The 23,629-nt window shown below is 34.5% G+C and overlaps 1 protein-coding gene and 1 long non-coding RNA gene across 9 annotated transcripts in view; one reads left to right on the top strand and one right to left on the bottom strand.

The window, feature by feature from the left end:
* fnip2 (folliculin interacting protein 2) overlaps nucleotides 1-23,629 on the bottom strand; it is a 38,330-nt gene that overhangs the window by 2,194 nt on the left and 12,507 nt on the right. For 3 of the 8 annotated variants that reach the window (XM_009307363.5, XM_021475847.3, XM_073949196.1), the window contains exons 2-16: nucleotides 21,812-21,935; nucleotides 19,268-19,360; nucleotides 19,049-19,149; nucleotides 18,887-18,964; nucleotides 18,721-18,782; nucleotides 16,774-16,836; nucleotides 15,841-15,912; nucleotides 13,051-13,186; nucleotides 12,770-12,971; nucleotides 11,045-11,133; nucleotides 8,560-8,706; nucleotides 8,123-8,292; nucleotides 4,441-5,131; nucleotides 2,058-2,214; nucleotides 1,091-1,291 (exon numbers count right to left, since the gene is read on the bottom strand). In XM_009307363.5, coding sequence (XP_009305638.1) covers nucleotides 1,091-1,291; nucleotides 2,058-2,214; nucleotides 4,441-5,131; nucleotides 8,123-8,292; nucleotides 8,560-8,706; nucleotides 11,045-11,133; nucleotides 12,770-12,971; nucleotides 13,051-13,186; nucleotides 15,841-15,912; nucleotides 16,774-16,836; nucleotides 18,721-18,782; nucleotides 18,887-18,964; nucleotides 19,049-19,149; nucleotides 19,268-19,360; nucleotides 21,812-21,935 — 2,386 coding nt within the window. Of the gene's footprint in view, nucleotides 1-1,090; nucleotides 1,292-2,057; nucleotides 2,215-4,440; nucleotides 5,132-8,122; nucleotides 8,293-8,408; nucleotides 8,707-11,044; nucleotides 11,134-12,769; nucleotides 12,972-13,050; nucleotides 13,187-15,840; nucleotides 15,913-16,773; nucleotides 16,837-17,575; nucleotides 17,597-18,720; nucleotides 18,783-18,886; nucleotides 18,965-19,048; nucleotides 19,150-19,267; nucleotides 19,361-21,811; nucleotides 21,936-23,629 lie in introns of those variants that run through there. The other 5 variants (XM_068220861.2, XM_009307371.5, XM_073949197.1 and 2 more) reach the window with 3 other exon arrangements.
* On the top strand, nucleotides 12,848-13,955 carry LOC141385549 (uncharacterized). Its single transcript, XR_012405988.1, has 2 exons — nucleotides 12,848-12,949; nucleotides 13,054-13,955. It is a non-coding gene; the product is annotated as an uncharacterized lncRNA (long non-coding RNA).

Below are 23,629 nucleotides of genomic sequence, written 5' to 3'. Positions count from 1 at the left end.
CACGCTCACGTAAATTCTAACAAAACATGCAAACAAAAAAACACACTGCTAGTTCAGAGAACACATGCATATAGAAAACCCAACTGCTTCCTTTTTGGAGTCAGCAGTGTTGTTGGAGATCTGAGAGGTGACATTTTTGTTTATTTTAATGACCTGCCCGGCTGAAAAATCCAGCCTTGGCTGGTTGGCTGGTTTTAAGCTGGTCAACCAGCCTGGTTTTAGAGGGGTTTTAGCCATTTCCAGGCTGGTTTCCAGCCATTTCCTGCCTGGTCTTAGCTGGTCAGGCTGGAAAATGACCAGCCAAATCCAGCTAAAACCAACTTGACCAGCCTGGTTTAAGCTGGATACAGCTGGATTTGGTCGGACTCCCAGCTTGGCTAGGCTGGTCAAGCTGGTTATATCCTAGCCTGACACGCTAAGACCAGGCTGGAAACGACTGGAAACCACCCTGGAAGTGCCCAAAACCCCTCTAAAATCAGGTTGGTCGACCAGCTAAAACCAGCCAAACAGCCTAGACTGGTTAAAGTTGGATTTTTCAGCAGGGTGATCTTACAATTTCTTGTTATTTGTATATTTTAGCCCTAATTTGCTTGTTAAGTGTGACGTCACACGAAGTGGCTTCCGGGTCCAAGTGCTCTATCAAACTGTACGAGGAGACCCAACAAGTGTGAATAATAAACGCTTACAAAGCGATCTATTACTTTCAAAAAACATGATTAATGCCATGTCAGCAACACAGCTATTTTCATTACAAAAATATTTCATTAACAAATATTTAAGTAAAAACCACAAACATATGAATCCATGAATTAGATAATTTTTTAACATTACTATATGATAAATATTCTAATTTCTTTCCTATGTTATGAAGATCATTAAAATATAGTTGGAATACCCTATAGTTAAAAAACAAAGTTATTGAAGGAAAAATATCTCTATATGGGTCAGTTTTTATAAATATTACAATAAGATAGCTCATTTATTCATTTATTAAAAAAGGATTAAAAAATAAAATAAAAATCATACTGCAAACATTTACTGAATATGACTGAATTGTAAATACGCTTGTAAATGCGTTAAAGAGACTTACAAAATCAGCAGCGATGTTGAGTGCATACAGCTGCAGAACTGATGTGATGAGTGTGTGTATGAGGTTGGACACCATCACGTCTCTGCCCAACCGTCCGCCTTCACACATTCGCCTCTGACTCGTCACCACCTGAACACTCAGTCGATCCGTATCTGCCACAATACAAAGAGCCTCGGCCACCGGTTCATCCAGTGCTGGATGCTGCACAAACACACACGTTTTCATGATGTACTGAATTCAAAAAGCCCACACAAACAAATACACTGTTACGTGTTTCCCACATATTTTGTGGGAAAAAAATCTATAAACTCTAATAACTCTAAACAATCTACATATTCTAATCAATAAACAATTTGATTTGATTTTATATGGGTACATTTGGTTTCCAAAGTTATATTTTTTTCTTTATTTAAATGGATATATTTTTATTATTTTAATACTTTATTGCTCGTTGTCGTAGATGACAACATGAAGACCATAACAGTATAATATTTCATAATATCATAATAGTCTATTAACGATAATATTTTATTATATTATTAATAGTAGTCTATTTTTCCAGCTTGCATGACTTTACTTTTGACAATATTTCTTTTACTTGATTTACAAAAGCACTGGATAGTCATTTTCCTAATTCAATAACAATTGTTTATGTGTGTGTGTGTGTGTGTGTGACTGTGACTGTGTGTGTGTGTGTGTGTGTGTGTGTGTGTGTGTGTGTGTGTGTGTGTGTGTGTGTGTGTGTGTGTGTGTGTGTGTGTGTGTGTAAAAAAAGAAGCAACTTACGTTTGGAAAGAATTATTACATAAAATATGATGAGATTTTCCCTCAATAAAATCTCCAATACAGAATAACCAATATGTAAAACACAAAAACTAGATTTTTTTCCTCATTATATTGATTTTGTCACACAAAATTGATGAATCGTTTACTGTATTCTGCAATAAAGAAATGTGATTGCACTTACAAGAACAGTGTGTTCCAGGTCAGCCATGAGGCACTGTTTGAGCCTGAGATCTGAGCTGATGCCATGCAGGGCAAAGTCGGGCATGTACTGAGGACAGTAGCCGCCCAGCAGAGAACGGCCAAAATGATTGACACTGGCTCGACTCTCCACCTGAGAACTAGACAAATAAACAGACACGGTTACTGCGACCTTTACTGAAAAAGAGGTGTACTGGCTTTGAAGACTATGAAGGATCAAAATTTAAAACTGTTGAGGACTGCAAGATTAAAATAAGGAAAATTTGATTGTAATGTAATTAAAAGGAAACACTTATTTAGTCGCATTCTGTGTTTTAATACTTTTTCTGAATGTTTTTATATGTGTTTTGAATGTCGCACCCTTTTACCCCCTCCTGACACCTGAACTTTATCAACCTATAGCCTACTGTAAAAATCAGCACGAGTGAAGATGACAAAAAAAAGCAGCCAAAAAAAAAAAACTTTGGTCAAAATCAGTAGAAAAAAACTACATTGTTTGGAAACAGTTTGGATTCGAAAAGCAGACATGGCTTAAAAACAAATTATTTGAAGGATTTGCTTTGTGATGGTGATTCTATATGCTAATATTGTGCTACATGCTAATATTGAGATAAATCTCTTTCACAATATTTCTGATATAACTTGTATATACCTAATGAGAGAAACTCCTGTATCTTTAGAGAAAGGTATTTTTCCTATTTTTTTTAACGCGAGCACACACTTAATATAACCTCTGTGTCGTTGATACAGGTGGACACTAGAGGGTGCCTTTCCAAAATAAATTCCACATCTGCATTACTGAAGAAATCATCTACCCCTGTAGCTGAAGTAAAAGAGTCATGCAACACTCATCAACAGAGCCTTCATTACTTTATAGAATACTATATAATGGATTTCATCCTCATTCTGGAATGTGAAATCACGTGTGGTAACAAAAAATAAATTATTTCAAACACAACTGATGTTATGAAGTGCATTTAGATTCAAACTATGTCGGTTAATCCGTTTGTAAAGAGACACATACACAGGCAAAACCATCACCATAGTTTGTTTATTCATTAGTTTTTACCATTATGACAATGACTAAATGAAGACTATAAAGACTAAATAACCACAAATCTTATTAAAACTTTTTCACTGTGGAAAAATTATCAATTTGACTTATTTTTAAATTAATTTTGTGAAAATTATTTTCTCCTTTTTTTCCATATTTTGCTAATAAGAACAGCTGACATTGTCATTTTGCCATTTTCCACTTATTATTGTTTTTCTAAATGCAAAAGGCACTTCATTCTTTTAAATTGGGGATTTATGTATGTGTGTGTTTATTAAAAACAAGTTTTTCCAGAACTTTGACATTGACAAAAATTGAGATTTGAACATTTGACATTGAGGACCCCTTTAGATGTACACTCACCAGCCACTTCTTTAGGTGCACCTTACTACCGTGTTGGACCCCCATTTGCCTTAATACTTTGTGGGATAGATTCAACAAGGTACTGGGAATATTCCTCAAAGATGGTCTATATTGACATGAAAGCATTACGCAGTTCCTGCAGATTTGTCATCCATAATGTAAATATCTCCTTCCACCAAATCCCAAAGGTACTTTATTTGAATGAGATCTGGTGACTGTGGAGGCCATTTGTGTACAGTGAAGACCGGTGTGGTTTTCTCCTGCTGTAGCCCATCCGGCTCAAAGGTTCCATGTGTTCTGCATTCAGAGATGCTCTTCTGCATATCTTTGTTGTAATGAGTGGTTTGAGTTACGGTTGTCTTTCTATCAGCTGGAACCAGTCTGGCCATTCTCCTCTGACCTCTGGCATTTTCAAACCATCCTCTGTAAACCCTAGAGATGGTTGTGCGTGAAAGACCCAGTAGATCAGCAGTTTCTGAAATACTCAGACCAGCTAGCACCAATAACCAATGCCGCATTCAAAGTCACTTAAATCACCTTTCTTCCCATTATTCTGATGCTCGGTTGAACTGCAGCGGATTGTCTCGACTATGTCTACATGCCAAAATGTATTGAGTTGCTGCCATGTCATTGGCTGATTAGAAATTTGCGTTAACGAGCAGTTTGACAGGTGTACCTAATAAAGTGGCTGGTGAGTGTACATATGCACAGATGAATTATTAGTTTTTCTGGTATTATTAAACAATCTATTTCCTGATCATATCTAGGTTTCTGAACACCAAATAGGCAGCGCTGTCCTGTAGATGTGCACAGTCAGGTTTCAAATGCATTTGTTTGTTTGACAACATATATTTGTGGAAACCATGTTTCAAGTTCAATGCTGTTTTTGGAGATGGCAAATACGTGTTTATATTAAGAGAGGGTTCATAATAAAATGAGTTTAGCTTACCTTGGTAGTGGTAACTCGTACTCTGTTTGTTCAGCGGCCATGTACATTTCTCTCGATGATGTTTCCTCATCATCACTGTCACCTAGAGCACTATCCGAACTTTCGTTCCTCCTTATGTCCGTCAAAAGCCTTTGATGCAACTTCCTGTCCAACCCTTGCCCTCCACACATCAAACCCCCAGCCTGTCCCACATTCTCCACCTCTCTGGGGCTGCCAATGTGAAACTGCACCCTTTGTGGAAGAGGACTCTGATTTGCCAAAATATGCTCTAATCCACCTCCAACAGAGTCGACGTGTTCTCCAAAACATTCCGGTCCCATTTCAGTACATTCAGGCCTGACCATGCTCGCTTCTAGACCAGTGGGTGTATTGGTTGAGTGTGTATCTGCTGAAACAGTCTCGTCATTTTGCTCCATAAAGGTGCCTGGAATGGGCTTTATTGTGTCTGGTGGAGGGGGAAATGTTTTTTCGCAGATTCTCTCACTGGCAGGGTTGGGGTCAGTGGTTGGAGAGGTGCAGGGATTGGCTGGATTGTCCTTTTGTCCTTGTGGTTGCACATGTTCCTGCAGGTCCGAGCAGCGAATGAAGTAGGAGAGAATATACAAGACCCTCTGTACCAGCTCCCTTCTGCGGCCCACGACCACCGTTCGACACACTCTCACCGGAGAGCCCAAAGCTCCGTACAGGTCACCTAAACAAGACAACAAACAACAGCATACAATAATGAGACTGGTTAACACAAACAGGGTAACTCTCTGAATTTGTCTTTTTTATTTGTACAGTACTGTACTTTTCATTTTTGTAAGGGAACCTATTCTGTCCTTTTTTTCACAAGATGTAAACGGCTGCAGGTGCCACTGGGTTAAATTGAGTAAACTTACTGTGGACAACATACCGCTTAAATATCGATGTCACTTAAACTAAATCTTACCTAAAAAAAAAAGAAAACACTTTATATTAAATACAAATCTGTTCTATTTTAATGAATGTAACAGTATAAGCTGTCTGTCGGAAAAAAAACGGGCTTCAGGTCGGACTCGGACAAAAAAATTTTGATGAGCTGGCAGACAAGGGCCAGGCTATAGCCTGTGCGGCTCGGGCCTGGACTGGGCTAGGGCTTAGATTTAAGGCCCGTGCAGGGCTCCACTACAAATGCCCGTGTGTCAGCATAGTGGCAGACTTAAAAACAAAACTAATGTCCTATGCTAATGAGGGAGAGATTGTCACCTATGGTCGAGGCTTTCCCCCTATGATGACATGTACAAAGAGAGAATGTCAATCATAGTGTTTCTGCAGACTGTTTTTATCAAGTGTGATTATAAAAAAATTAAACCCCTTATAAAAGTGATTTTTGCATAATACGTTTCCTTTAATAAGAAAATGTAATCATATTCAAAATTCTATATGAAAAAACATTTGATTTCAAAAGAGGATCTGGTAACACTTGCTTAATTAAAAAAATAATAATAAAAAATAAGTTCAGCAAAGATTAAATTTAAAAAAGGTAACGTTTCTTTGACTTCTATTTTATTGCATGAAATTTCCCACATTTTCTGACGCATTAAAAATTGAATTTGTGTTATAATGGTATATAATTTTAATAAGAAATGTTCTAATATATATTTTAATAGCATTTAATTAGCAAAAATAATAATTTGCATGATTTAGGTCTAGTCATTTTTAGACTTGATGTAGTATAATCATCAAGAATGTATAATTGTTTACATAAAATTATACAGAACACAATTAAAACAACTTAATTGCTTTAATCATTTTTATTTTATTGTACAGAATATGTTTAACTCAAGTGCTGAACGATATGAACACTATTTTTTCACTATTTTCCACCACTACCAAAAAATCTAATTACTGACTTTTTAATCTTTTTACTGGTTGTAACAAGAACCAAATGGCTGTTTCATATTTAACCCTCTACCGCACGCATTATGATATATCTATTTAAAAAAATATTTGACTGTTTTTCTTAAAATGGCTTAACTTGAAGTGCTGTAAAAAAAAAAGTTTGGAAAAAAATCTTTTTTTAAGGTACTTTATGATATGTTGCCTTATGGCAAAGACATCCAACAATGGGTCCAACTTAGACATTTCAAATTAAAAACTTTCTCTATAATAAATAATTTTGTTTGACATATTTTAATTGGTGTTGCAGTATTATAAGCTTTAACACAGAACTTATAAATGACAACTTATACACACCTTACCACAACTCATATTCCAACAGCTTTCATTTATTCCATTTTTTTGTTGAATTTTATAAAAATAAACCTAATATTGTATTATCATGTATACAACATACAGTAAATATAAATCGTAAATATCTCCAGTAAATATTCTAAAAAATAAATAAGTCAAATATATTAAGATGCATCAGAATAATGTAGCTTCTAGCTGACAATATTTATAATTACAGTATTTACTATTCTACACCCGTCTCATCTGCCTCTGAGCTAACTTACCTGAACTGTCTTTATGTCATGGTTACTAAAACCCATCTCACCCTCACTTTCATCAGCAGGAAGAGCCAGTTCTGTCCTTTTCTTGTTTCACTTACCATAGAACATGATGGTGTTCGCTAATACACTGTTCTCTGTATACATATCTATTTAAAAATAGTACTGCAATTAAAACTAGATTTTATCCATAATGCAAATACCATTAACATTTGACTAATCAACATTATATTAATAGCATTCATGTTGTTATTGTTACAACTTAAAAGCTCAAAGCTGACCTTGCTAGCTAGCTAACTCGTTGCAATATTGCATGTTCCACTATTGCACAGTGTTGCCATTTGGTAACACATACATTTCATCCATTTACAAACTAATTTGATAAAAAAAAAAAAAAAAATGTGTTGTGAATATGTGATCATAACTTACTGGAGGTGATGTTTCAGATTTTTTGTAGATCTGACATAATTTGATCCTTTGTTTTTATTGACATTTACATTTGCGTTTAGCAACTACTCACAATAAACGCCAGTCTGTCAGAAATCGTGCTACAGAAAAACACTGCATGTCATGTGACCTAACCAAAGCACATCATTGGCTACACTAAGGTCTTCTCTTTTCAACAAAAAAGTGTAATGTTGGTCTTAAAGAAAAAGCATCAGGGAAATGAACATAAGTATCATGTTGCCATATGGTTACACCATGCAGTAGAGGGTTAAAATATTGCCTGCTGAGTCAGCTACAATAACTAAAATAAAATGTAATTGATTTAATTCAATTTGTCTTTTTTTTACAGTGCTTTTTACAATGTAGATTGTCAAAGCAGCCTAACATAGATGAAGTGCTAGTAATTATGATAACAATAGCGCAAAAACAGTAACATTGTCATATTTCTCACAATTCTTTAAAGATTGCTTGATAAATAGAAAGCTCAAAAACAGCATTTATGTAAAATAAGAACTGTTTAAAATGCTTATAAATGTTTAATGACATTATAAATGCACTTATAATCACTTTTGATTAATTTGCTTGCATCTTTAGTGAAGAAGTATTTTTTAAAATGTCCACCAGTCTTCCAAAACATTGGTTTTGGGCAACTTTACGCCACTCCAGTTGCACAAATCTCCATCAGCTCAGCTTTGTCTGCTCTTTGAATACTATACTATGAATATATTTGTAAAAGTAAATATTAAAGTCTTGTGTACTCTTACCTAACTGAGCCCACAGCGGGTTGTACGGGTGAGATTTAGCCAGCAGATCCACCGTCTGGGAAGTGGGTTTCTGGCAGGCGGGTTTGATTGGTGGCAGGTTGCTGGGCATGACGGTGGGCACCCAGGCTAAATGATGTGTAAGAACAGCAGTAAGGAGAGCTGACAGAAACCTAGATGAGAATAAAAAAAAAGGAGAAAGAAACGGTTCACAATCGTCTAACCAGAACTCAAGAAAATAAGGCAATCAAGAGGAAGTTACTCATGACTGACTGCCACACAGACACACCTGGACAACTGTGTTTCCTGACACGCTTAGGATCAGTGATGGTGATGGAAACAAATAACTCAATTTCCCTTTGATTACACAGTACTAATAGAAGAACAGGGTTAAAGATTTCAGGTAATATGTTTAGTTGAAAAGGTTAAAGACCACTGACTGGCTCTTGACTCCATGCTCCATCAGCAAACTCATCTCCTTCAGGAAGCGCTGGCACAGTAGGTTTCGCTCGGCACTCTGGGAGATCATGGACAGCCAGACTGGTTCGCTGATGCGGGGAGCCATGTACAGGTTCCACACTGTCATCCTGCAGACCCACACAGAGCCAGATGAGAACTGAATGTAAACCAGTGCTCCAATTACGATGTCTTTACTATATTTTTTGTTTCATTTAGAATTTACACTATTTCCAGGTTTAGTCAGATCTAAGCACTTTTCAAAACACTTTTAAGGTGCATTTCCAAACTTTCTTAGCACAAGTTAAATTCAATTGAAGAGGGTTTAGCTTAACTTGAGGCGAAAGTTGATTGGTTGCTCCCATGTGTGGCCTTTCCAATTGCATTTTTAACTGGGTTTATTTTCAACTGGAGCAAAGCAAAGCAAGGAAAAGAAAAGCAAGTGGCAAATAGAGAGAAAAAAAGTATTTGCCAAATGCCTTTTTAAAAAGCTATTTAAATGTATTATAGATGTTTTATTAATACACCTTTTTATTGTTTTATTAATCTGCATTTTAAACATGAATTAAATAATCATTTATAAAACTGTTTATTTATTTTTAAATTTAAAAGTTACTTTTTAATACATTGTTTTATTGCTTTATTAAATGACATTTAAAAACACCATATAAATAAACACATCTAAATATCTCTATTTATTTGTCCATTTGAATTGTGATCTATTTATATACAAATTAATGCTTCAATAATTAGATTGATCATTTACTTCTTAATTTTATTTCTAACCGACACTCCTGGTTTTTCGTACACAAAAGGGTGCATTACATTAGTCAAAATCAGAAAAGTTAAAGGGATGTGTAAGGGTTGTCAATATATACATGCAGTTAGCTTGCAGTTATACAGTAGAGTGTCTTACAAAAAGCAATAATATTTACATGTAATAATAATAAATGTACAATGAAGTGTATTAAGTAGTGTGGCAAATTACATATATTTTCTTCATCACATTATATCAGATGCTATTTGTTATAGTATTCTATAGTCTAGTAGTCTAATGAAAATTGGAAAGGCATGCTTGTCTCAAGACAACTATTGAAACTATTGAATTTTTGTCATTTACTCTCGTAAATGTCATCTAAATGTGTCATGTTTCATCTTAAATGTTAATCAAAATAATTTTGTATTGTTTGCTTATAAAATGGTGTAAAACGTATGTAAAAGCACAATATATATATATATATATATATATATATATATATATATATATATATATATATATATATATATATAAAACAACTACATTTTAAAGCAGTTTAATTTTTTCTGAAATGTAAGCACTTTTCAAACCTTGAAAACACCAGATTAAAATTCCTTTAAAACATTTTTAAAGGATTTTCAACACCTGTATGAATACTGTTTATTCAGGTTTATCGAATGCTACTTTATAGAAAGTGCAACCGAAATCAAGACCTGTGAAAAGATGATGCCAACCATCGAAGACTTTGAGGACAGAACATACACCTATTACACATATACACTTACAAATACACAGACATAACCTATATACTATATAACAACAGGTTAACTAAAAACAACTTTAACTGTTAAATGCTATTAGTTACTAGTGACACTTCCATAATTTAATCCATCCTCTGCACTTCCATAACTGTATGGTTTAGCTCAGCTACCAAATCTGACATCCGAAGACTACGTCGAATAGTTCGGACTGCTGAGTCCGACCCTGGTACAACCCTCCCTACTCTCCAAGAACTGTACTCATCCAGAGCGAGCAGAAGGGCTGCCAAGATCACTCTAGACCCCTCACACCCAGCATACTGCTTCTTTGAACTTTTACCGTCTGGTCGAAGCTACAGAGCACTGTTCACCAGAACAGCCCGACACAGAAACAGTTTCTTCCCTCAGGCAATCCATCTCATAAACACTTTATGATATTAATTGTGAAATAAACATCACTACTTTTTATATACAAATACACTTATTTAACAACTTACTTTACATGCAATTTGCACATAACAGCTGCACATATAACGTTGTATGAAGTAATATACCTGTACATACAATTGTCAGTTGTATATTTGCACTACTTACTTCTATTTTTAAAATATATTTATTATTTGTTTTTTGTCCTGTCTCTGTAATTCTGTTGCACTGTAGAAGCTCTGTCATGAAAACAAATTCCTTGTATGTGTGAACTTACCTGTCAATAAAGCTCTTTCTGAGTCTGATTCTTTTTAATTACTTAAAGTTATTAATAATTAATAAAGTTATGGTAACCAATAATCTTTACTTTTTCAAAGTGTATTGTAATGCAATAATGTGGTTTTGTAAAGCTGCTTTCAAACAATAGTTATTGTAAAAATCACTACACAAATAAACTTGAATTGCACTAAACATGAAGAAGACAAAACAAATCTTTAAGAAGTGTGATGATATCAGCTCGTCTTTTACCTGAACTCTCCAAGAGCTTCCATCACTCTGCACAGATAGACCTGCACTCGCTGACTGGACTCTGCTATCCTTCTGCACACTATCATTGCCTGAAAAAAATTCACACAAGGTTTGGACTTTAAGGAATATGTGTGGAATTTAATTTTATATTTAACGAAGAGAATATACAACAACATTTTTAAACATAAGTTTTAATAGCTAATTTATTTTGTCCATAATGGCAGTACATAATATGTTACTAGTTATTATGCAATATACTATTCAGCCTAAAGTGCAATTGAAATGCTTAAAGGGGTGGTCCAGTGTTTTTAGGGCTTGGTTGTGTTTATGGGGGCCAAAGCAATGTGTGCTCATATATCTTATTTTGATTATGTACAGCTACTCAGCTAACATGAAAATGTCTGTCATATTTCCTAGTTCCTCTGAAGACTCACCCTCAAGAGGCTCTGATTGGTCAGCTAACATAATGTGCTGTGATTTGCAGATCAGCTACACATCACCAGGAAGCACTTCTGTAATAACTTTACAGTGCCTCTGGCCACGCCCCTTCACTGCGTGGGGTGTGTGTGCTTTACCTGAAGGGTTTATGACATCATTAACCAGGATGGTTTTTTTTTTTTGTAGTGCCCAAACTTAATTTGCTGTAGACTTTGCTAAGGTAACTCTGTAAAAGCAAATGTGTCCCTTTGCATTGAACTTTGAGCGTATTACATTCAGAGATGTTATTTATGTTCACACAACTACATCGCACATAAACTAAAGCTTAAAATATGATATCATAGTGGACCACAACTTTAACAAGGTTAATTTGGTTAACTAGGTCAGCTAGGGTAATTAGCCAAGTCATTGTAAATCAGAGGTTTGTTCTTGTAGCCAATCGAAAAACAATAATACTTGAATGGGGCTAATAATATTTACCTTACAAATATATATATATATATATATATATATATATATATATATATATATATATATATATATATATATATATATATATATATATATATATATATATATATTTTATGCCAAGGTCTGCGTGAAGCCTTGCGGTTTGAAGAACAGTGTGATATGTAAGAAAGCAATTTTAAATAAAAATATATATCTAATTTGTCTTTTGAGGCGACACAGTAATTCTTAAATAGAGTATTTCAATAAGATGTCAAGTGTTTCTTGTTGTAATTATACCTGACAAGATTTATTTGGTTCTTAATCTATTGTTATACCAAGTAATTAGTGCTTGTGTTTAGTAAACCATAGTATAAATGTAATTAAAAGTATACATTTAAAAATATAATCAGGAAAATTCTATTGTATGTTAAAAAAAAACACAAAACGACAGTTAGTTTGACACACTGTTCTGATGCTTGCAAACCTACTTGCATTTTTAGTGAGTCAAAATCTTATTCAGAACATATTGAAGGCATTTCAGTTTTAAAGCAACAATGCTGCATTGCTGGCGAATTCAGTCATTTTAAAAGAAGTCATTCTAAAGATGGTGTCTCAGTCTAATATCAGCCTAGTTGCTTGTTTTTTTCAGCCTGCAAATAACAACATAATGACTGTTCACAACACTTTTTGCCTTTTTCTGTCACGTTTTGCCTATACCTACCTTTACAAATCAATAATAAATTTTAAATTCTGATTATGAATTCTGATGAAACCCTACAACACTTGCTCCTACAAAGGCTGCTATAATAAATCACTGTCCTGCGCTTTCACACTCACCCTCTCGATGGCAGTCTTGAGTTTGTTCATGTGAGACTCGAAAAGAGGAAAGTGGGAGAAGAAAAACTCCTGAAAGTTGTGATTTTCCTCTTCTCGCTCCGGCAGGCTGATGATGATGCTGATGGCAATCTTCTTCCTCCGGATCATGGCAGGGTTGGAGCTGCAGCTCTCGTCAGACAGGTTGAACATTTCCTCTGCGTTCCTGATGAACGGACATACACAACTACATCTAATCTGGCTTCTCCATTTCTTACTGGTTTCTTGTGTATCACTGAACTCACCAGCGGGGCATGGGGCCATGCTGTAGACTGGTGGCCTGGCTGCGGAGCCACCGGCGCTGGTAGCTGCTGGCACAGCCACTGCTGAAGGAAGAGCCAGGTGAAGGCTGCGGGGTGGCCAGCAAACTGCTCAGAGATGCTACACAATGGAGAAGTGGAATTTGATTAACTGTATATTTACATTATAATACCTCTCTTTTTCTTTTTTCAATAGCTGTAATATATAATATAGAGTGGTTTACATTGATTAATAGCAGTAATGACCATGGCTACAGATGTGACACCAAAATCAAATACTCTATTAAAACTGATCTGTGTCACACTATACTAAACCCAAACTTAATAAGCTGTATCCTTCTATCTCTCATTTGTGTGATAGATGCAAAGGCACAGTCGCAACCTATGGTCATACACTTGAAGTCAGAATTATTAGCCCCCCTGAATTATTAAACCCCCTGTTTATTTTTTTCCCCAATTTCTGTTTAACGCAGAGAAGATTTTTTTTTCAACACATTTCTAAACATAATGGTTTTAATAACCCATTTCAAATAACTGGTTTATTTTATCTTTGCCATGATAACAGTAATTAATATTTGACTAGATATTTTTCAAGACACTTCTATACAGCTTAATGTGACATTTAAAGCCTTAACTAGGTTATTAGGTTAACTAGGCAGGATAGGGTAATTAGGCAAGTTATTGTATAATGATGGTTTGTTCTATAGACTATCAAAAAAAAAAAAATATCTAGCTCAAAGGGGCTAATTATTTTGACCTTAAAATGGTTTACATAAATTAAAAACTGCTTTTATTCTAGCCTAAATAAAACAAATAAGACTTTCTCCAGAACAAAAAAAATATCAGACATACTGAAAATTTCCTTGCTTTGTTAAACATCATTTTGGAAATTATTTTTTTATTTTATTTTTTTAATTCAAAGGTGGGGCTAATAATTCTGACTTTAACTTTATATTCAGGTCCTGTCGAGAAGTATCTGACTTTTGGAAAAGTATCTTCGGACTTCATTCCCAGGCTTTTGAAATGGACATTAAAATTAGAATTTAGAAATTAGAATTAGCATTGTTTGGATGTTCAGACCAGGCTCTAAATTGGCCTAAACATCAACAACTCTCTCTTATGTTTGGCATGGTGTCGGCCAAGAGAGTGATTGTGTAGAGTGGAAATCCACAACAACTCCAAGTTTTTTTTTTAAATGGTTAGCTGACTTGGTTTCTGCTCTCAAGCTGAAAAGGTTACTTTCTCTAAATTTGTCAAACAGAAGATGTATGACAAAATATGGGGCCCCTTCCTTAGATGTATAGGTTAATAATGTCTCTGTAATCCTTTTTTTTGGTAATTTTTACAAGTCATTTTATTTTGTTTCTTATTCCATTGGTCTGGCTGAGAGTTTTTTTTTTTATTGTTTTTGGTGGTGCTGTATAATTGCTGTATTGTTTGCAAGTGTTTTGGTGCATGTTCTAGTTAGTATAATGTAATAACACAGAGATAATTTTGTTAACATATATACATCATGTACACAATCGGGTGTTAGGTTTTTAGAAAAACTTCTATAAATAAAGTGTCTTAAAGAGATCGTTCATTCAAAACGAATGTTAACTCACCCTCAAATAGTTACCAATACTTTTGAGTTTCTTTCTTTTGTTGAACCCAAAATAAGATAATTTGAAAAAAGCTGAAATCTTGTAGCCTATGACTTCCATAGTAGGAAAAAAACAAATCCTGTGGGAGGTAATGGTTACAGGTTTCCAGCTTTCTTCAGACTATTTTCTTTTGTGTTGAATAGAAAAGAAGACACTCAAAGGTTTAAAACAAGTGAAGGGTAAGTAAATGATAACAGAATTTACATTTTCGAGTGAGCTATCCTTTTACAGTAAGATCAAATAAAACATATCTACTTGTAGTGTTGCCAGATTGAGCGGTTTTAAATTTGTGCGGGTAAATAATGGCATTTATTGACATCAATAACAGACATAGAAGCATTGTTTGATTGACATGGAGCACCTAATTATGTTCACAAGAATTTAAAAAGCCAAATGGGATGAACTTATATACCTCATTTCAAAATTAAAATATACTGTAATAGGTAGTGTAATCTACACAATATTAAGTGCAGTGTGTGAGTGAGAGGTGGGAGTGTTTGGGGCTGGAAAACATCAGCTATATCTGGCAACACTGCTTACTTGTATTCATTTATTTACATACAAAAGCATTTTAGTGAAAAGTTCAACTAATTAAGCCAAAACAGTTAATTTCCTGGTATTGAAGATAACAGATATATAGTAGAATAAAAAGCTTTTTTTATACAAAAGTTTATAAATTATGATGTATTAAACAAAGCAGAGAACATTAGCATGCACAATTAAATATCTGCTATCGACCAGAACCAAATTAAACAATATTTGTTCATAACAAATGGCCAACATAATCAGTTTACTGTTTAGAGATACTGCCCTACTGTATAGCTATCTGAATAATAAGTGATATGTTTTGGCTACATGATTTTATTAACACAAAGTTAAAAACAGAAAGAATAATTATTTTAAAATTTTTATTTAGTCTTAAGTCTTAGAATCTTTGCTGTTGTAATTTCGATTAAAAAAACATTGAACTGACCTCAATCTCAATTAGGAATGTTTGTTCAATAGAACAATTTACTTACATTTTTAAAGTCTGCATTTAACGGACGTTTCACACAGAAATTCTGTCATTATTTCAAATTTTAAAATGACTTTAAATATATTCTGACTTTGCCCTTTATTAAAGTGCTCATACCCGAGCGAGCTATGCCACTGTCTCCGTCCTCACTGTGTCCTCTGCTCGGCATGTCCACCGGATTGCTGTGGGCTGGAAAAAGAGAATCATTAAACCATATCATTCAGCAAGAATGGAAGAAATAGCATCCGTACTGCTACACAAGGTGCTCGATTTGCTGGAGGTTGAGGTTCCTGAGCCCGTTTAAAAAAATAAGATCATGCAGGTTAGAATCACGTGCACACACACACAACAAACACCCTAAAAAGCGTGAACGCATCTAAAAGCGTGTAGTTAACCAGCAAAATCTTAATCCAGCAGTCTCATCCACAGCATAGCTGCTGTCCCAAAATGACCCCGTTTACTCTTGGAATTAACATCAATTTCAGACAATTGACAATGCAAAGGGATAGTTCACCCCAAAATGATAATTTACTCACCCTCAAGTGTTTACAAAACTTTGAACACAAAAGAAGATATTTTGAAGTATTTTAGACACCAATGACATTCATAGTAAGAAAAAGAAATGCCATGGAAGTCAATGGTTACCGGTTTCCAGCATTTTTCAAATTATCTTCTTGTGTGTTCAACAGTGAAGGGTGAGTGGGGTGAGTAAATGACAGAGTTTTCAGTTCTGAGTGAACTACTCCTTTTTTCATATGTAAATGATCTACAATTTAATTTGCTATCCAATCTCTCAAACGCCACCATAGCTGCATTCTATTATCAGGTGTAAATTGCATTCTACCTTGACTGTTGTGATACCCAAGAACGTTAACACCAGTAGTGAAACAGGGTCAGAGATAAAGGAAGTGCATTAGGTCAGAGGACTAAAATCAATCGAGGGCTAATCAGTCAGAGAGAACAACACACAGTAGAAAATGAAACATAGCTAAAGGATGAGTGCATGTGAGATGAACACATGCTCACGCTGCTTCAGCATTCCACACAAACCTGCAAAAAAAGATGCGCTCCGAACCAGGGAGAGCAGAGGAGCGCTAGGTACATGGCGTACTCCTGGAAAGAGCAGTTTAAGGCCATGTTAAGAAGGAGAACACTTGGATGAAATTCAGAGAAAGATTTAGGAATCCTAGTGAAACCTAGTGAGCTGCCATTCTATTGAAATGTGCACATCCACTTTTTCAGGTTGTTGTATTTGCTTTTTTTAGTCCCATCTGTTCACATTAATTCGACTTACAATCATGTTTAGCAGTGAATTGTGTAGAAAACATAACCCGTGATGCTGACCAGAAATCCCAACAATCAGAATACTGCAGTGAGCAAACACTACAAACAGCTTTAGCTCTCCCCTCTGTAGGATGCCCATATTTAGAGTTTGATGTTAGCATGTTGTTAAGCTAAATACTCAATTCCCTTGAGAAGAAAACCATGATGTTTTACTCCTTTCAGGTATAGTTTGATGTTAGCATGCTGTTAAGCTAACTACTCAATTCCCCTGTGGAGAAAACTATGATAGTTTACTCCTTCCAACTAGAGTTTGATATTAGCTTGTAAGTAAGCTAACTGTTTAATTCTCCTGAGGAAAAAACTTTTTAATGCTCTAAATACACATCACAACCAAACACTGAGTTAAATTGTCATTAATTTGAACTATTTTTTATCAATGCTTTTATGAACTGAATGAAATATAATTAATGATTGGGATCTACCACAAACGTGTATTATCTGTCCCTGAAATAAAAACATAAATACAGTGAGTGAAAAGTATTTCATCCAAATAATTTCTAAAATGAACTGACGGTTGATTTGAGTTGTTCTTTAAAGGAATATCTTATTCATTTAGTTCAAACCCTGTCATTGTCCTTGTCCTCAACCTAATTGAACCTACAACTTTAATAGTTTTGTTATGTTTAAATGTGTTATTTCTTCGCTGAAAAATCTAGTTTAAAACAGCCTAGGATGGTTGGCTGGTTTTAGCTGGTCGACAAGAGGGGTTTTGGCCATTTCCAGCCATTTCCAACCTGGTCTTTGCTGGTGAGAGATGACCAGCTAAAATCAGCTTGACCAGCTAGCGAGGCAGGGAGCCCAGCCTAAACCAGCTATGTCCAGCCTAAACCAGGTTGTAGCTGGTCATTTTCCAGCCTGACCAGCTAAGACCAGGCTGGAAATGTCTGAAATCATCCTGGAAACGGCAAAACCCCCTCTAAATTCAGGCTGCTCGACCAGCTAAAACCGCCCAACCAGCTTAGGAAAAAGAAAATTTCAGAAATAACAAGCATAAGTTGTTATTCACATCAATTGATTAAAAACATGAAATTATAAATAAATTATACAAATAAATCCTATATATATATATATATATATATATATATATATATATATATATATATATATATATAAAAAATACAAACAATTTTTACAATTGTTCCCATGTTTCAGTCAGTCCTGTCACATTTGCATTACATTAAACACAAAATGCGTGCAATACACCTTTGACTCAAAGGATGTGACATAATTTGATGGGGAAGCTGACAGTGATCAAGGATGCGTTCTCTCATTGAATTGTATGATTTTATGCTTGTTTTTAAAAGATTTTTTAAGGACAACAAGCTTAAAGGTCAAGCCCTCACATCTTTTATTAGTAAAAATGTATGTTTCTGGTAGAATGTCCCCAACATTTCCTCTCATTGGCCATCTTGGATTTTTTTAATTGAGCTTTAATCAGTGTATACTTGGTCTAGTGTCTTCCTGTGAATGGTACATTGAATTCTGCCTTAAAACAGAATAATTAAGATACCCTTTCTTTTTCTCTGTGAAAAGTGTAAACAACCTATTATGTGGAAAATTGCTGTGTACGTTGGCACTCGGTAGCTCACTAGGTTTTGGAAAAAAGTGTATAAAACATTTCTAAGAAGGATGAAGTGTTTGTAAATATCTTACCTATGCTGCTGCTGGTGTGACTAGGAAAAGTTTGGCTCATCGACTCAAAACTGTCTTGAAGCCTTTAAGTAGTAAATATAAAAACAGAATGAGTGATAACAACAGTTCTTCCCTTATACAGCCAGATCAAAAGAAATGAAATTGTAAGAGGAAATAAGAGACATACGTGTTTGTACTTCCAGAGGTGCTGCTGCTTCCGAACCGGGTGGAAAAAACCTTACTGACCATCAGTTGCGGTGGAGACCTGTCACACAACACCATGTTTCACATACAAATTCCAGAAGTCCTAATTCCTGGATAATATATATTGCTTGTTGTAAATGCTCACCGAATGTGGTGAATTTTAAGAGTTGAACCTTTGTAGCTCATGGAAACAGAGCCAAACATCATCTCTCCAAGCATGTTCACATCTGAAGCCGGTCTGGTATACTGAACATAGAGAACATACATACACAGGGAAGTGTAGTTGGATATCATTTGAATATTATTGTTTCCTACAATAACTTTCCAAGACACAAGCTAAACTTCTGAGTGTAAATGCACAAACCTGATATGTAGGAGGCTTGTCTTTCTCATTTGCTTGGCTGCCGATATGGCAAGCTCCACTGCGGTTAGGGGGAGTTTTGGTTTCATCAGCCGTCTGTAAGAAACAATCGGTCACTCACATGATACATCACACTGTGTATCTTAATCTTCTTGGTCATTACAGATTCAAGGGGATTTCTCCACAGAAATGGCTACTATATTATTATACTAAAGGGTTTTTACACAAATGTACAAACTGATTGATCAATAGAGACGGCACATATTTTCATATTGTTCCATGAAAATCGAGACTAAATGAAGTTCTTTTGTAGTATGATTGTAGTATCAGGTAACAATGAAGACTGAAGTAATGATGCAGAATATTCAGCTTTGCTATCATGTCGATTAATAACATTTTAAAACAATAAAATAGAAAAAGCTCATTAAAACTGAAATAATATCACAATATTGATTATATACATGTTTTTTTTGCGTATAAGAGAAAGAGACTTTTTAAATTATTTAAAAAATCTCAAACATGATTGTGTATGCTATTTTTTATCTCTCTCTACACACAAGTTGAAAATAAAAATTATAAGAGTACACAGAAAGTATGTGAACCAGTTGTGCAACGATGTAGAATCACTATAACAAATATTTCACTGTAGAAATAACTATAAATTTCCTTATCTAGCCTGCACGTCAAAAGCATGCTTAAAATATTTCTAGACTTTTACAAACATAAGCAATGATATGAAAGTGTCTGCCACCGCAATATTCTAGCATAATTGATACGATTCAATACACACACTCTCTCTTTTCTCTCTCTCTCTCTCTCTCTCCCTTTGTGACAAAAGCTGAAGAGCTGAATAAACAGACCAATCATGTGACAACTTACTGACAATAAATCACACTCTGTTCAGAGAGAGCCAGAGACGTCCAATAACAACTGTCTAGATTGATGGGTATAGTTGGGGTTTGACTTAAAATTAAATCTTTGATTCAAAACTGTCAAGCCTGTATACAAACAGTAGAGGAATTTAGTAGTGCAACAGTGGAAATACAGTATGCATAAGGCAAATACAATTCAGTTTGCACAACTAAACACTCTTCCTGTACCACATCAGGACCTTTTATTTCACTACTAGTTTTTATAGAAAACTTCATATTAGATTGTGCCACTACTGTAAAACAACAACTTGTTTTGGTGAGACTGATGTGATTAGAGATATGCAATTTTTTATTTAATTTTTTTTTTTTACAAATTGTTATTATGAGCACTTTGTTACTAGAAGTAAGAGTCTTTTATTTATTATGTAACGTAAAGGCTGTTTTTATCAGAACGACACAAAAATGGCATTGTCATGGTGGGGAAGTTTAAACAACACATTGCATGTTCAGTCTATAACAACCAAGGCTACAAATACAAGCACAGACCCACATTTCTGCGAAATGTAATATACTTTGCATCTGGCATGTTTCTTTGCATATTTCAAATGACAAATCCACTACTAGACGATATAGTTTTAAAGATGTCATACATTTCATTATACGTTTCAGTTACACATGCTTCTTGTACAGGTGGGGCTTGTCGTACTGCTGAACAAGCGGACCAATAAGCTAAACCCATCCAATAGTGTTTTTTAAAAGCAAACGTAAGAGAAAAGTGCACTGTTACCACATAGATTTACCTTGATTCTACATTGCTTTCCCCTGTTTTGTAGAATCATGCTTCCCTGGACTCAAACCTTAGCACTCAAAACACTACAAAATGAACTACAGAGCAAACTGAATGAGTTGTCCAAATGGAGACAGAAAGATGAGGCAAATGTTTTTATTACAATTCTTGGACATTGTTAAGATGTTTTGTGGTATTTACTTGGTGCTGTGCAAAGATATGCGCATAAATAAATCTTTATTTCTCGATAATATGTTGACAAATATCATTAGTGTGAAAAGGAACAAAAGTTGTTGATATTGTACTGCGCCACAGAATTCATTTTAAGTAGAAACTGCAGTCAAACATATGCAGAAGTACGTATTTGCAGTTTTACAAAAATGTAAGATAAGGCATGTATTTCCAAAGAGACAGTGATGGTCTAAAAGCTAAGAGCTAATATCCAAGTACATACATTTATGCATATGTACAACCAAAACAATGATGGACTACATGACTGTGTTCATGCTGTTCAAGTTTGCCAACTATTGGCCTGGCATGCACAATAAAGTATTTTAACTGTATTATAAAGTATTTTTAACATACATCTGTCTGAATGGGGATCTTTTGGACATAATTGTTGTCTATACACAAAAACATTTTATGCTAAAATATGCACTTCAAATAAGTATTATACCAAACTCCACATAAATCAAAAGTCAGCAAGCATGATTCAAGATAGAACCCACACACTCACTCTCATGAGTGCTAAATGCTTTGACCCAGTTAGCTGAGCAGTCACACCTGTCATGAGATCCAAGCAAGCTGGATTACAGAGCATGTGACTCCTCCCAAAACAGTGCTCACAGACACCCCACACACACATACACACACCATTTAGGAACTTACCGGCTCAGATGCGTCCAGTTTATGTATTGCTTTAGAGTCAAACAGAACCTGTCGTCCTCTTCTCTCGCAGTCCTGATACACTATCAGCCTGATCTGAGCTAGATCAAACTCAGCAGATGCCCAACTACAGAGAGAAAGAGAGAGAGAGGGAAACAGGTGAACTCGGAATCCCAAAACTGAAAACAATACTTACATACTTAACCACAAACAAAAAAAACTTTTACATTTGAATTTTTCTTTAAAATCTTCAACAAATACTTATTTATTTATTGCTTCATTAGCTATATTCATGGCAAACATACACTAAATATACAATATATAACATACAATCACATCAGTTTCTTAATAAACATACATTATACAAAAAACATACAAATATGCAACAACAATTAAACAGGTCATATACAATCTTTTAGTGGCGTTAATGATAAATATTCTAAAATTGCTACAGAGGGCAAACCTTTCACTTAAAATATCTCCTGAATAAAAATGTTTCCTAATATCATTTAAAAATACACATTCTATTAAAATGTTTTATCGTCAAAATATTCTTACACCAGCCACAACTAGGTTTTTCTTGCCCTTTCAATAAATATGGGTGTGTAAGTCTTGAGTGTCTGATTCTCTTTAACAAATACAATAACACTGGAAAACTTGAAATGAATCAACCTGCAATACTTCACTTGAAATTGAAATTCATCATCATTTATGCACCCTCTTCAAGTTTCAGCAAATTATCAGTGATTTAAAACAGAATTTAAAAATTCTAAATTTTAACTCAAATGTATGGAGAGAATTTGAGTGGAAAATCATTACAAGATATTTCCGCACCCCACAAATTGTAGCAACGATGAGAATAGACTCATCCAATAGGCACTGGAGAGAATGTGGCGAACCACTCTCTTAAGTATTGCCTAAAACTGCAGCAATTCTGGAATGATATCTAAAAGGTACTTGGAGACATATTTTGCATTTCAAATAGTGCTTTCTGCAGCACTAAAATGTATTATGTCTAACTGGCTAAGATAAGACCCGCCTTATGAACAATGGATCAAAGAAATTAGAGAGATTTATGAAATGGAAAGAATTTATTGCCTTAGACTCCAGATGACTATATTTGAAGCAAGATGGAACCCAGTTCTAACAATTATACATGACTAACTTTAAACATAATGTAGCTTTTTATTAAATCTATGTTGTATATGCATGATAAGTATATGAGACATCTCCCAATTGACACACACACACACACACACACACACACACACACACACACACACACATATATATATGTGTGTGTGTGTGTGTGTATGTGTGTATATAAATATATATATATATATATATATATATATATATATATATATATATATATATATATATATATATATATATATATATATATATATATATATATTTATATATATATATTAGAACTTTTCTGTGGATGATCAGTTTTAATGGAACCATCAACACCAATAAATAAGCTTTATATTTAGAAATGTTGTTGTTTTTGCAATAAAACATTACAATTTAGAAGTTTTATATCTGGCTTTTATTAGAACATAAAATCAGAGATACATAAGAAATAGTCAGTAAGGATAAAGATGGATACTTAAAAGATTACGGAGAGAAAAAAAGGACATTTGCACAGTTTTATTTTAAAACAATATATATATTGTTATTTTAAAACATTCACTGACTATTTCTAATGTATCTTTGATTTTGTTACATTCTAAAAAAGTTTCTAAATTGTAATAAATGTTTTTTCCAAAAACAACAACATTTCTAAAAATAAACGTTATTTATTGGCAATGATGG

Source organism: Danio rerio, chromosome 1 (assembly GCF_049306965.1).
Source record: "Danio rerio strain Tuebingen ecotype United States chromosome 1, GRCz12tu, whole genome shotgun sequence".
NCBI classification, from domain to species: Eukaryota; Metazoa; Chordata; class Actinopteri; order Cypriniformes; family Danionidae; genus Danio; species Danio rerio.
Note: the sequence above shows the minus strand (reverse complement) of the source record. Positions and strands in the feature narration are given on the sequence as shown.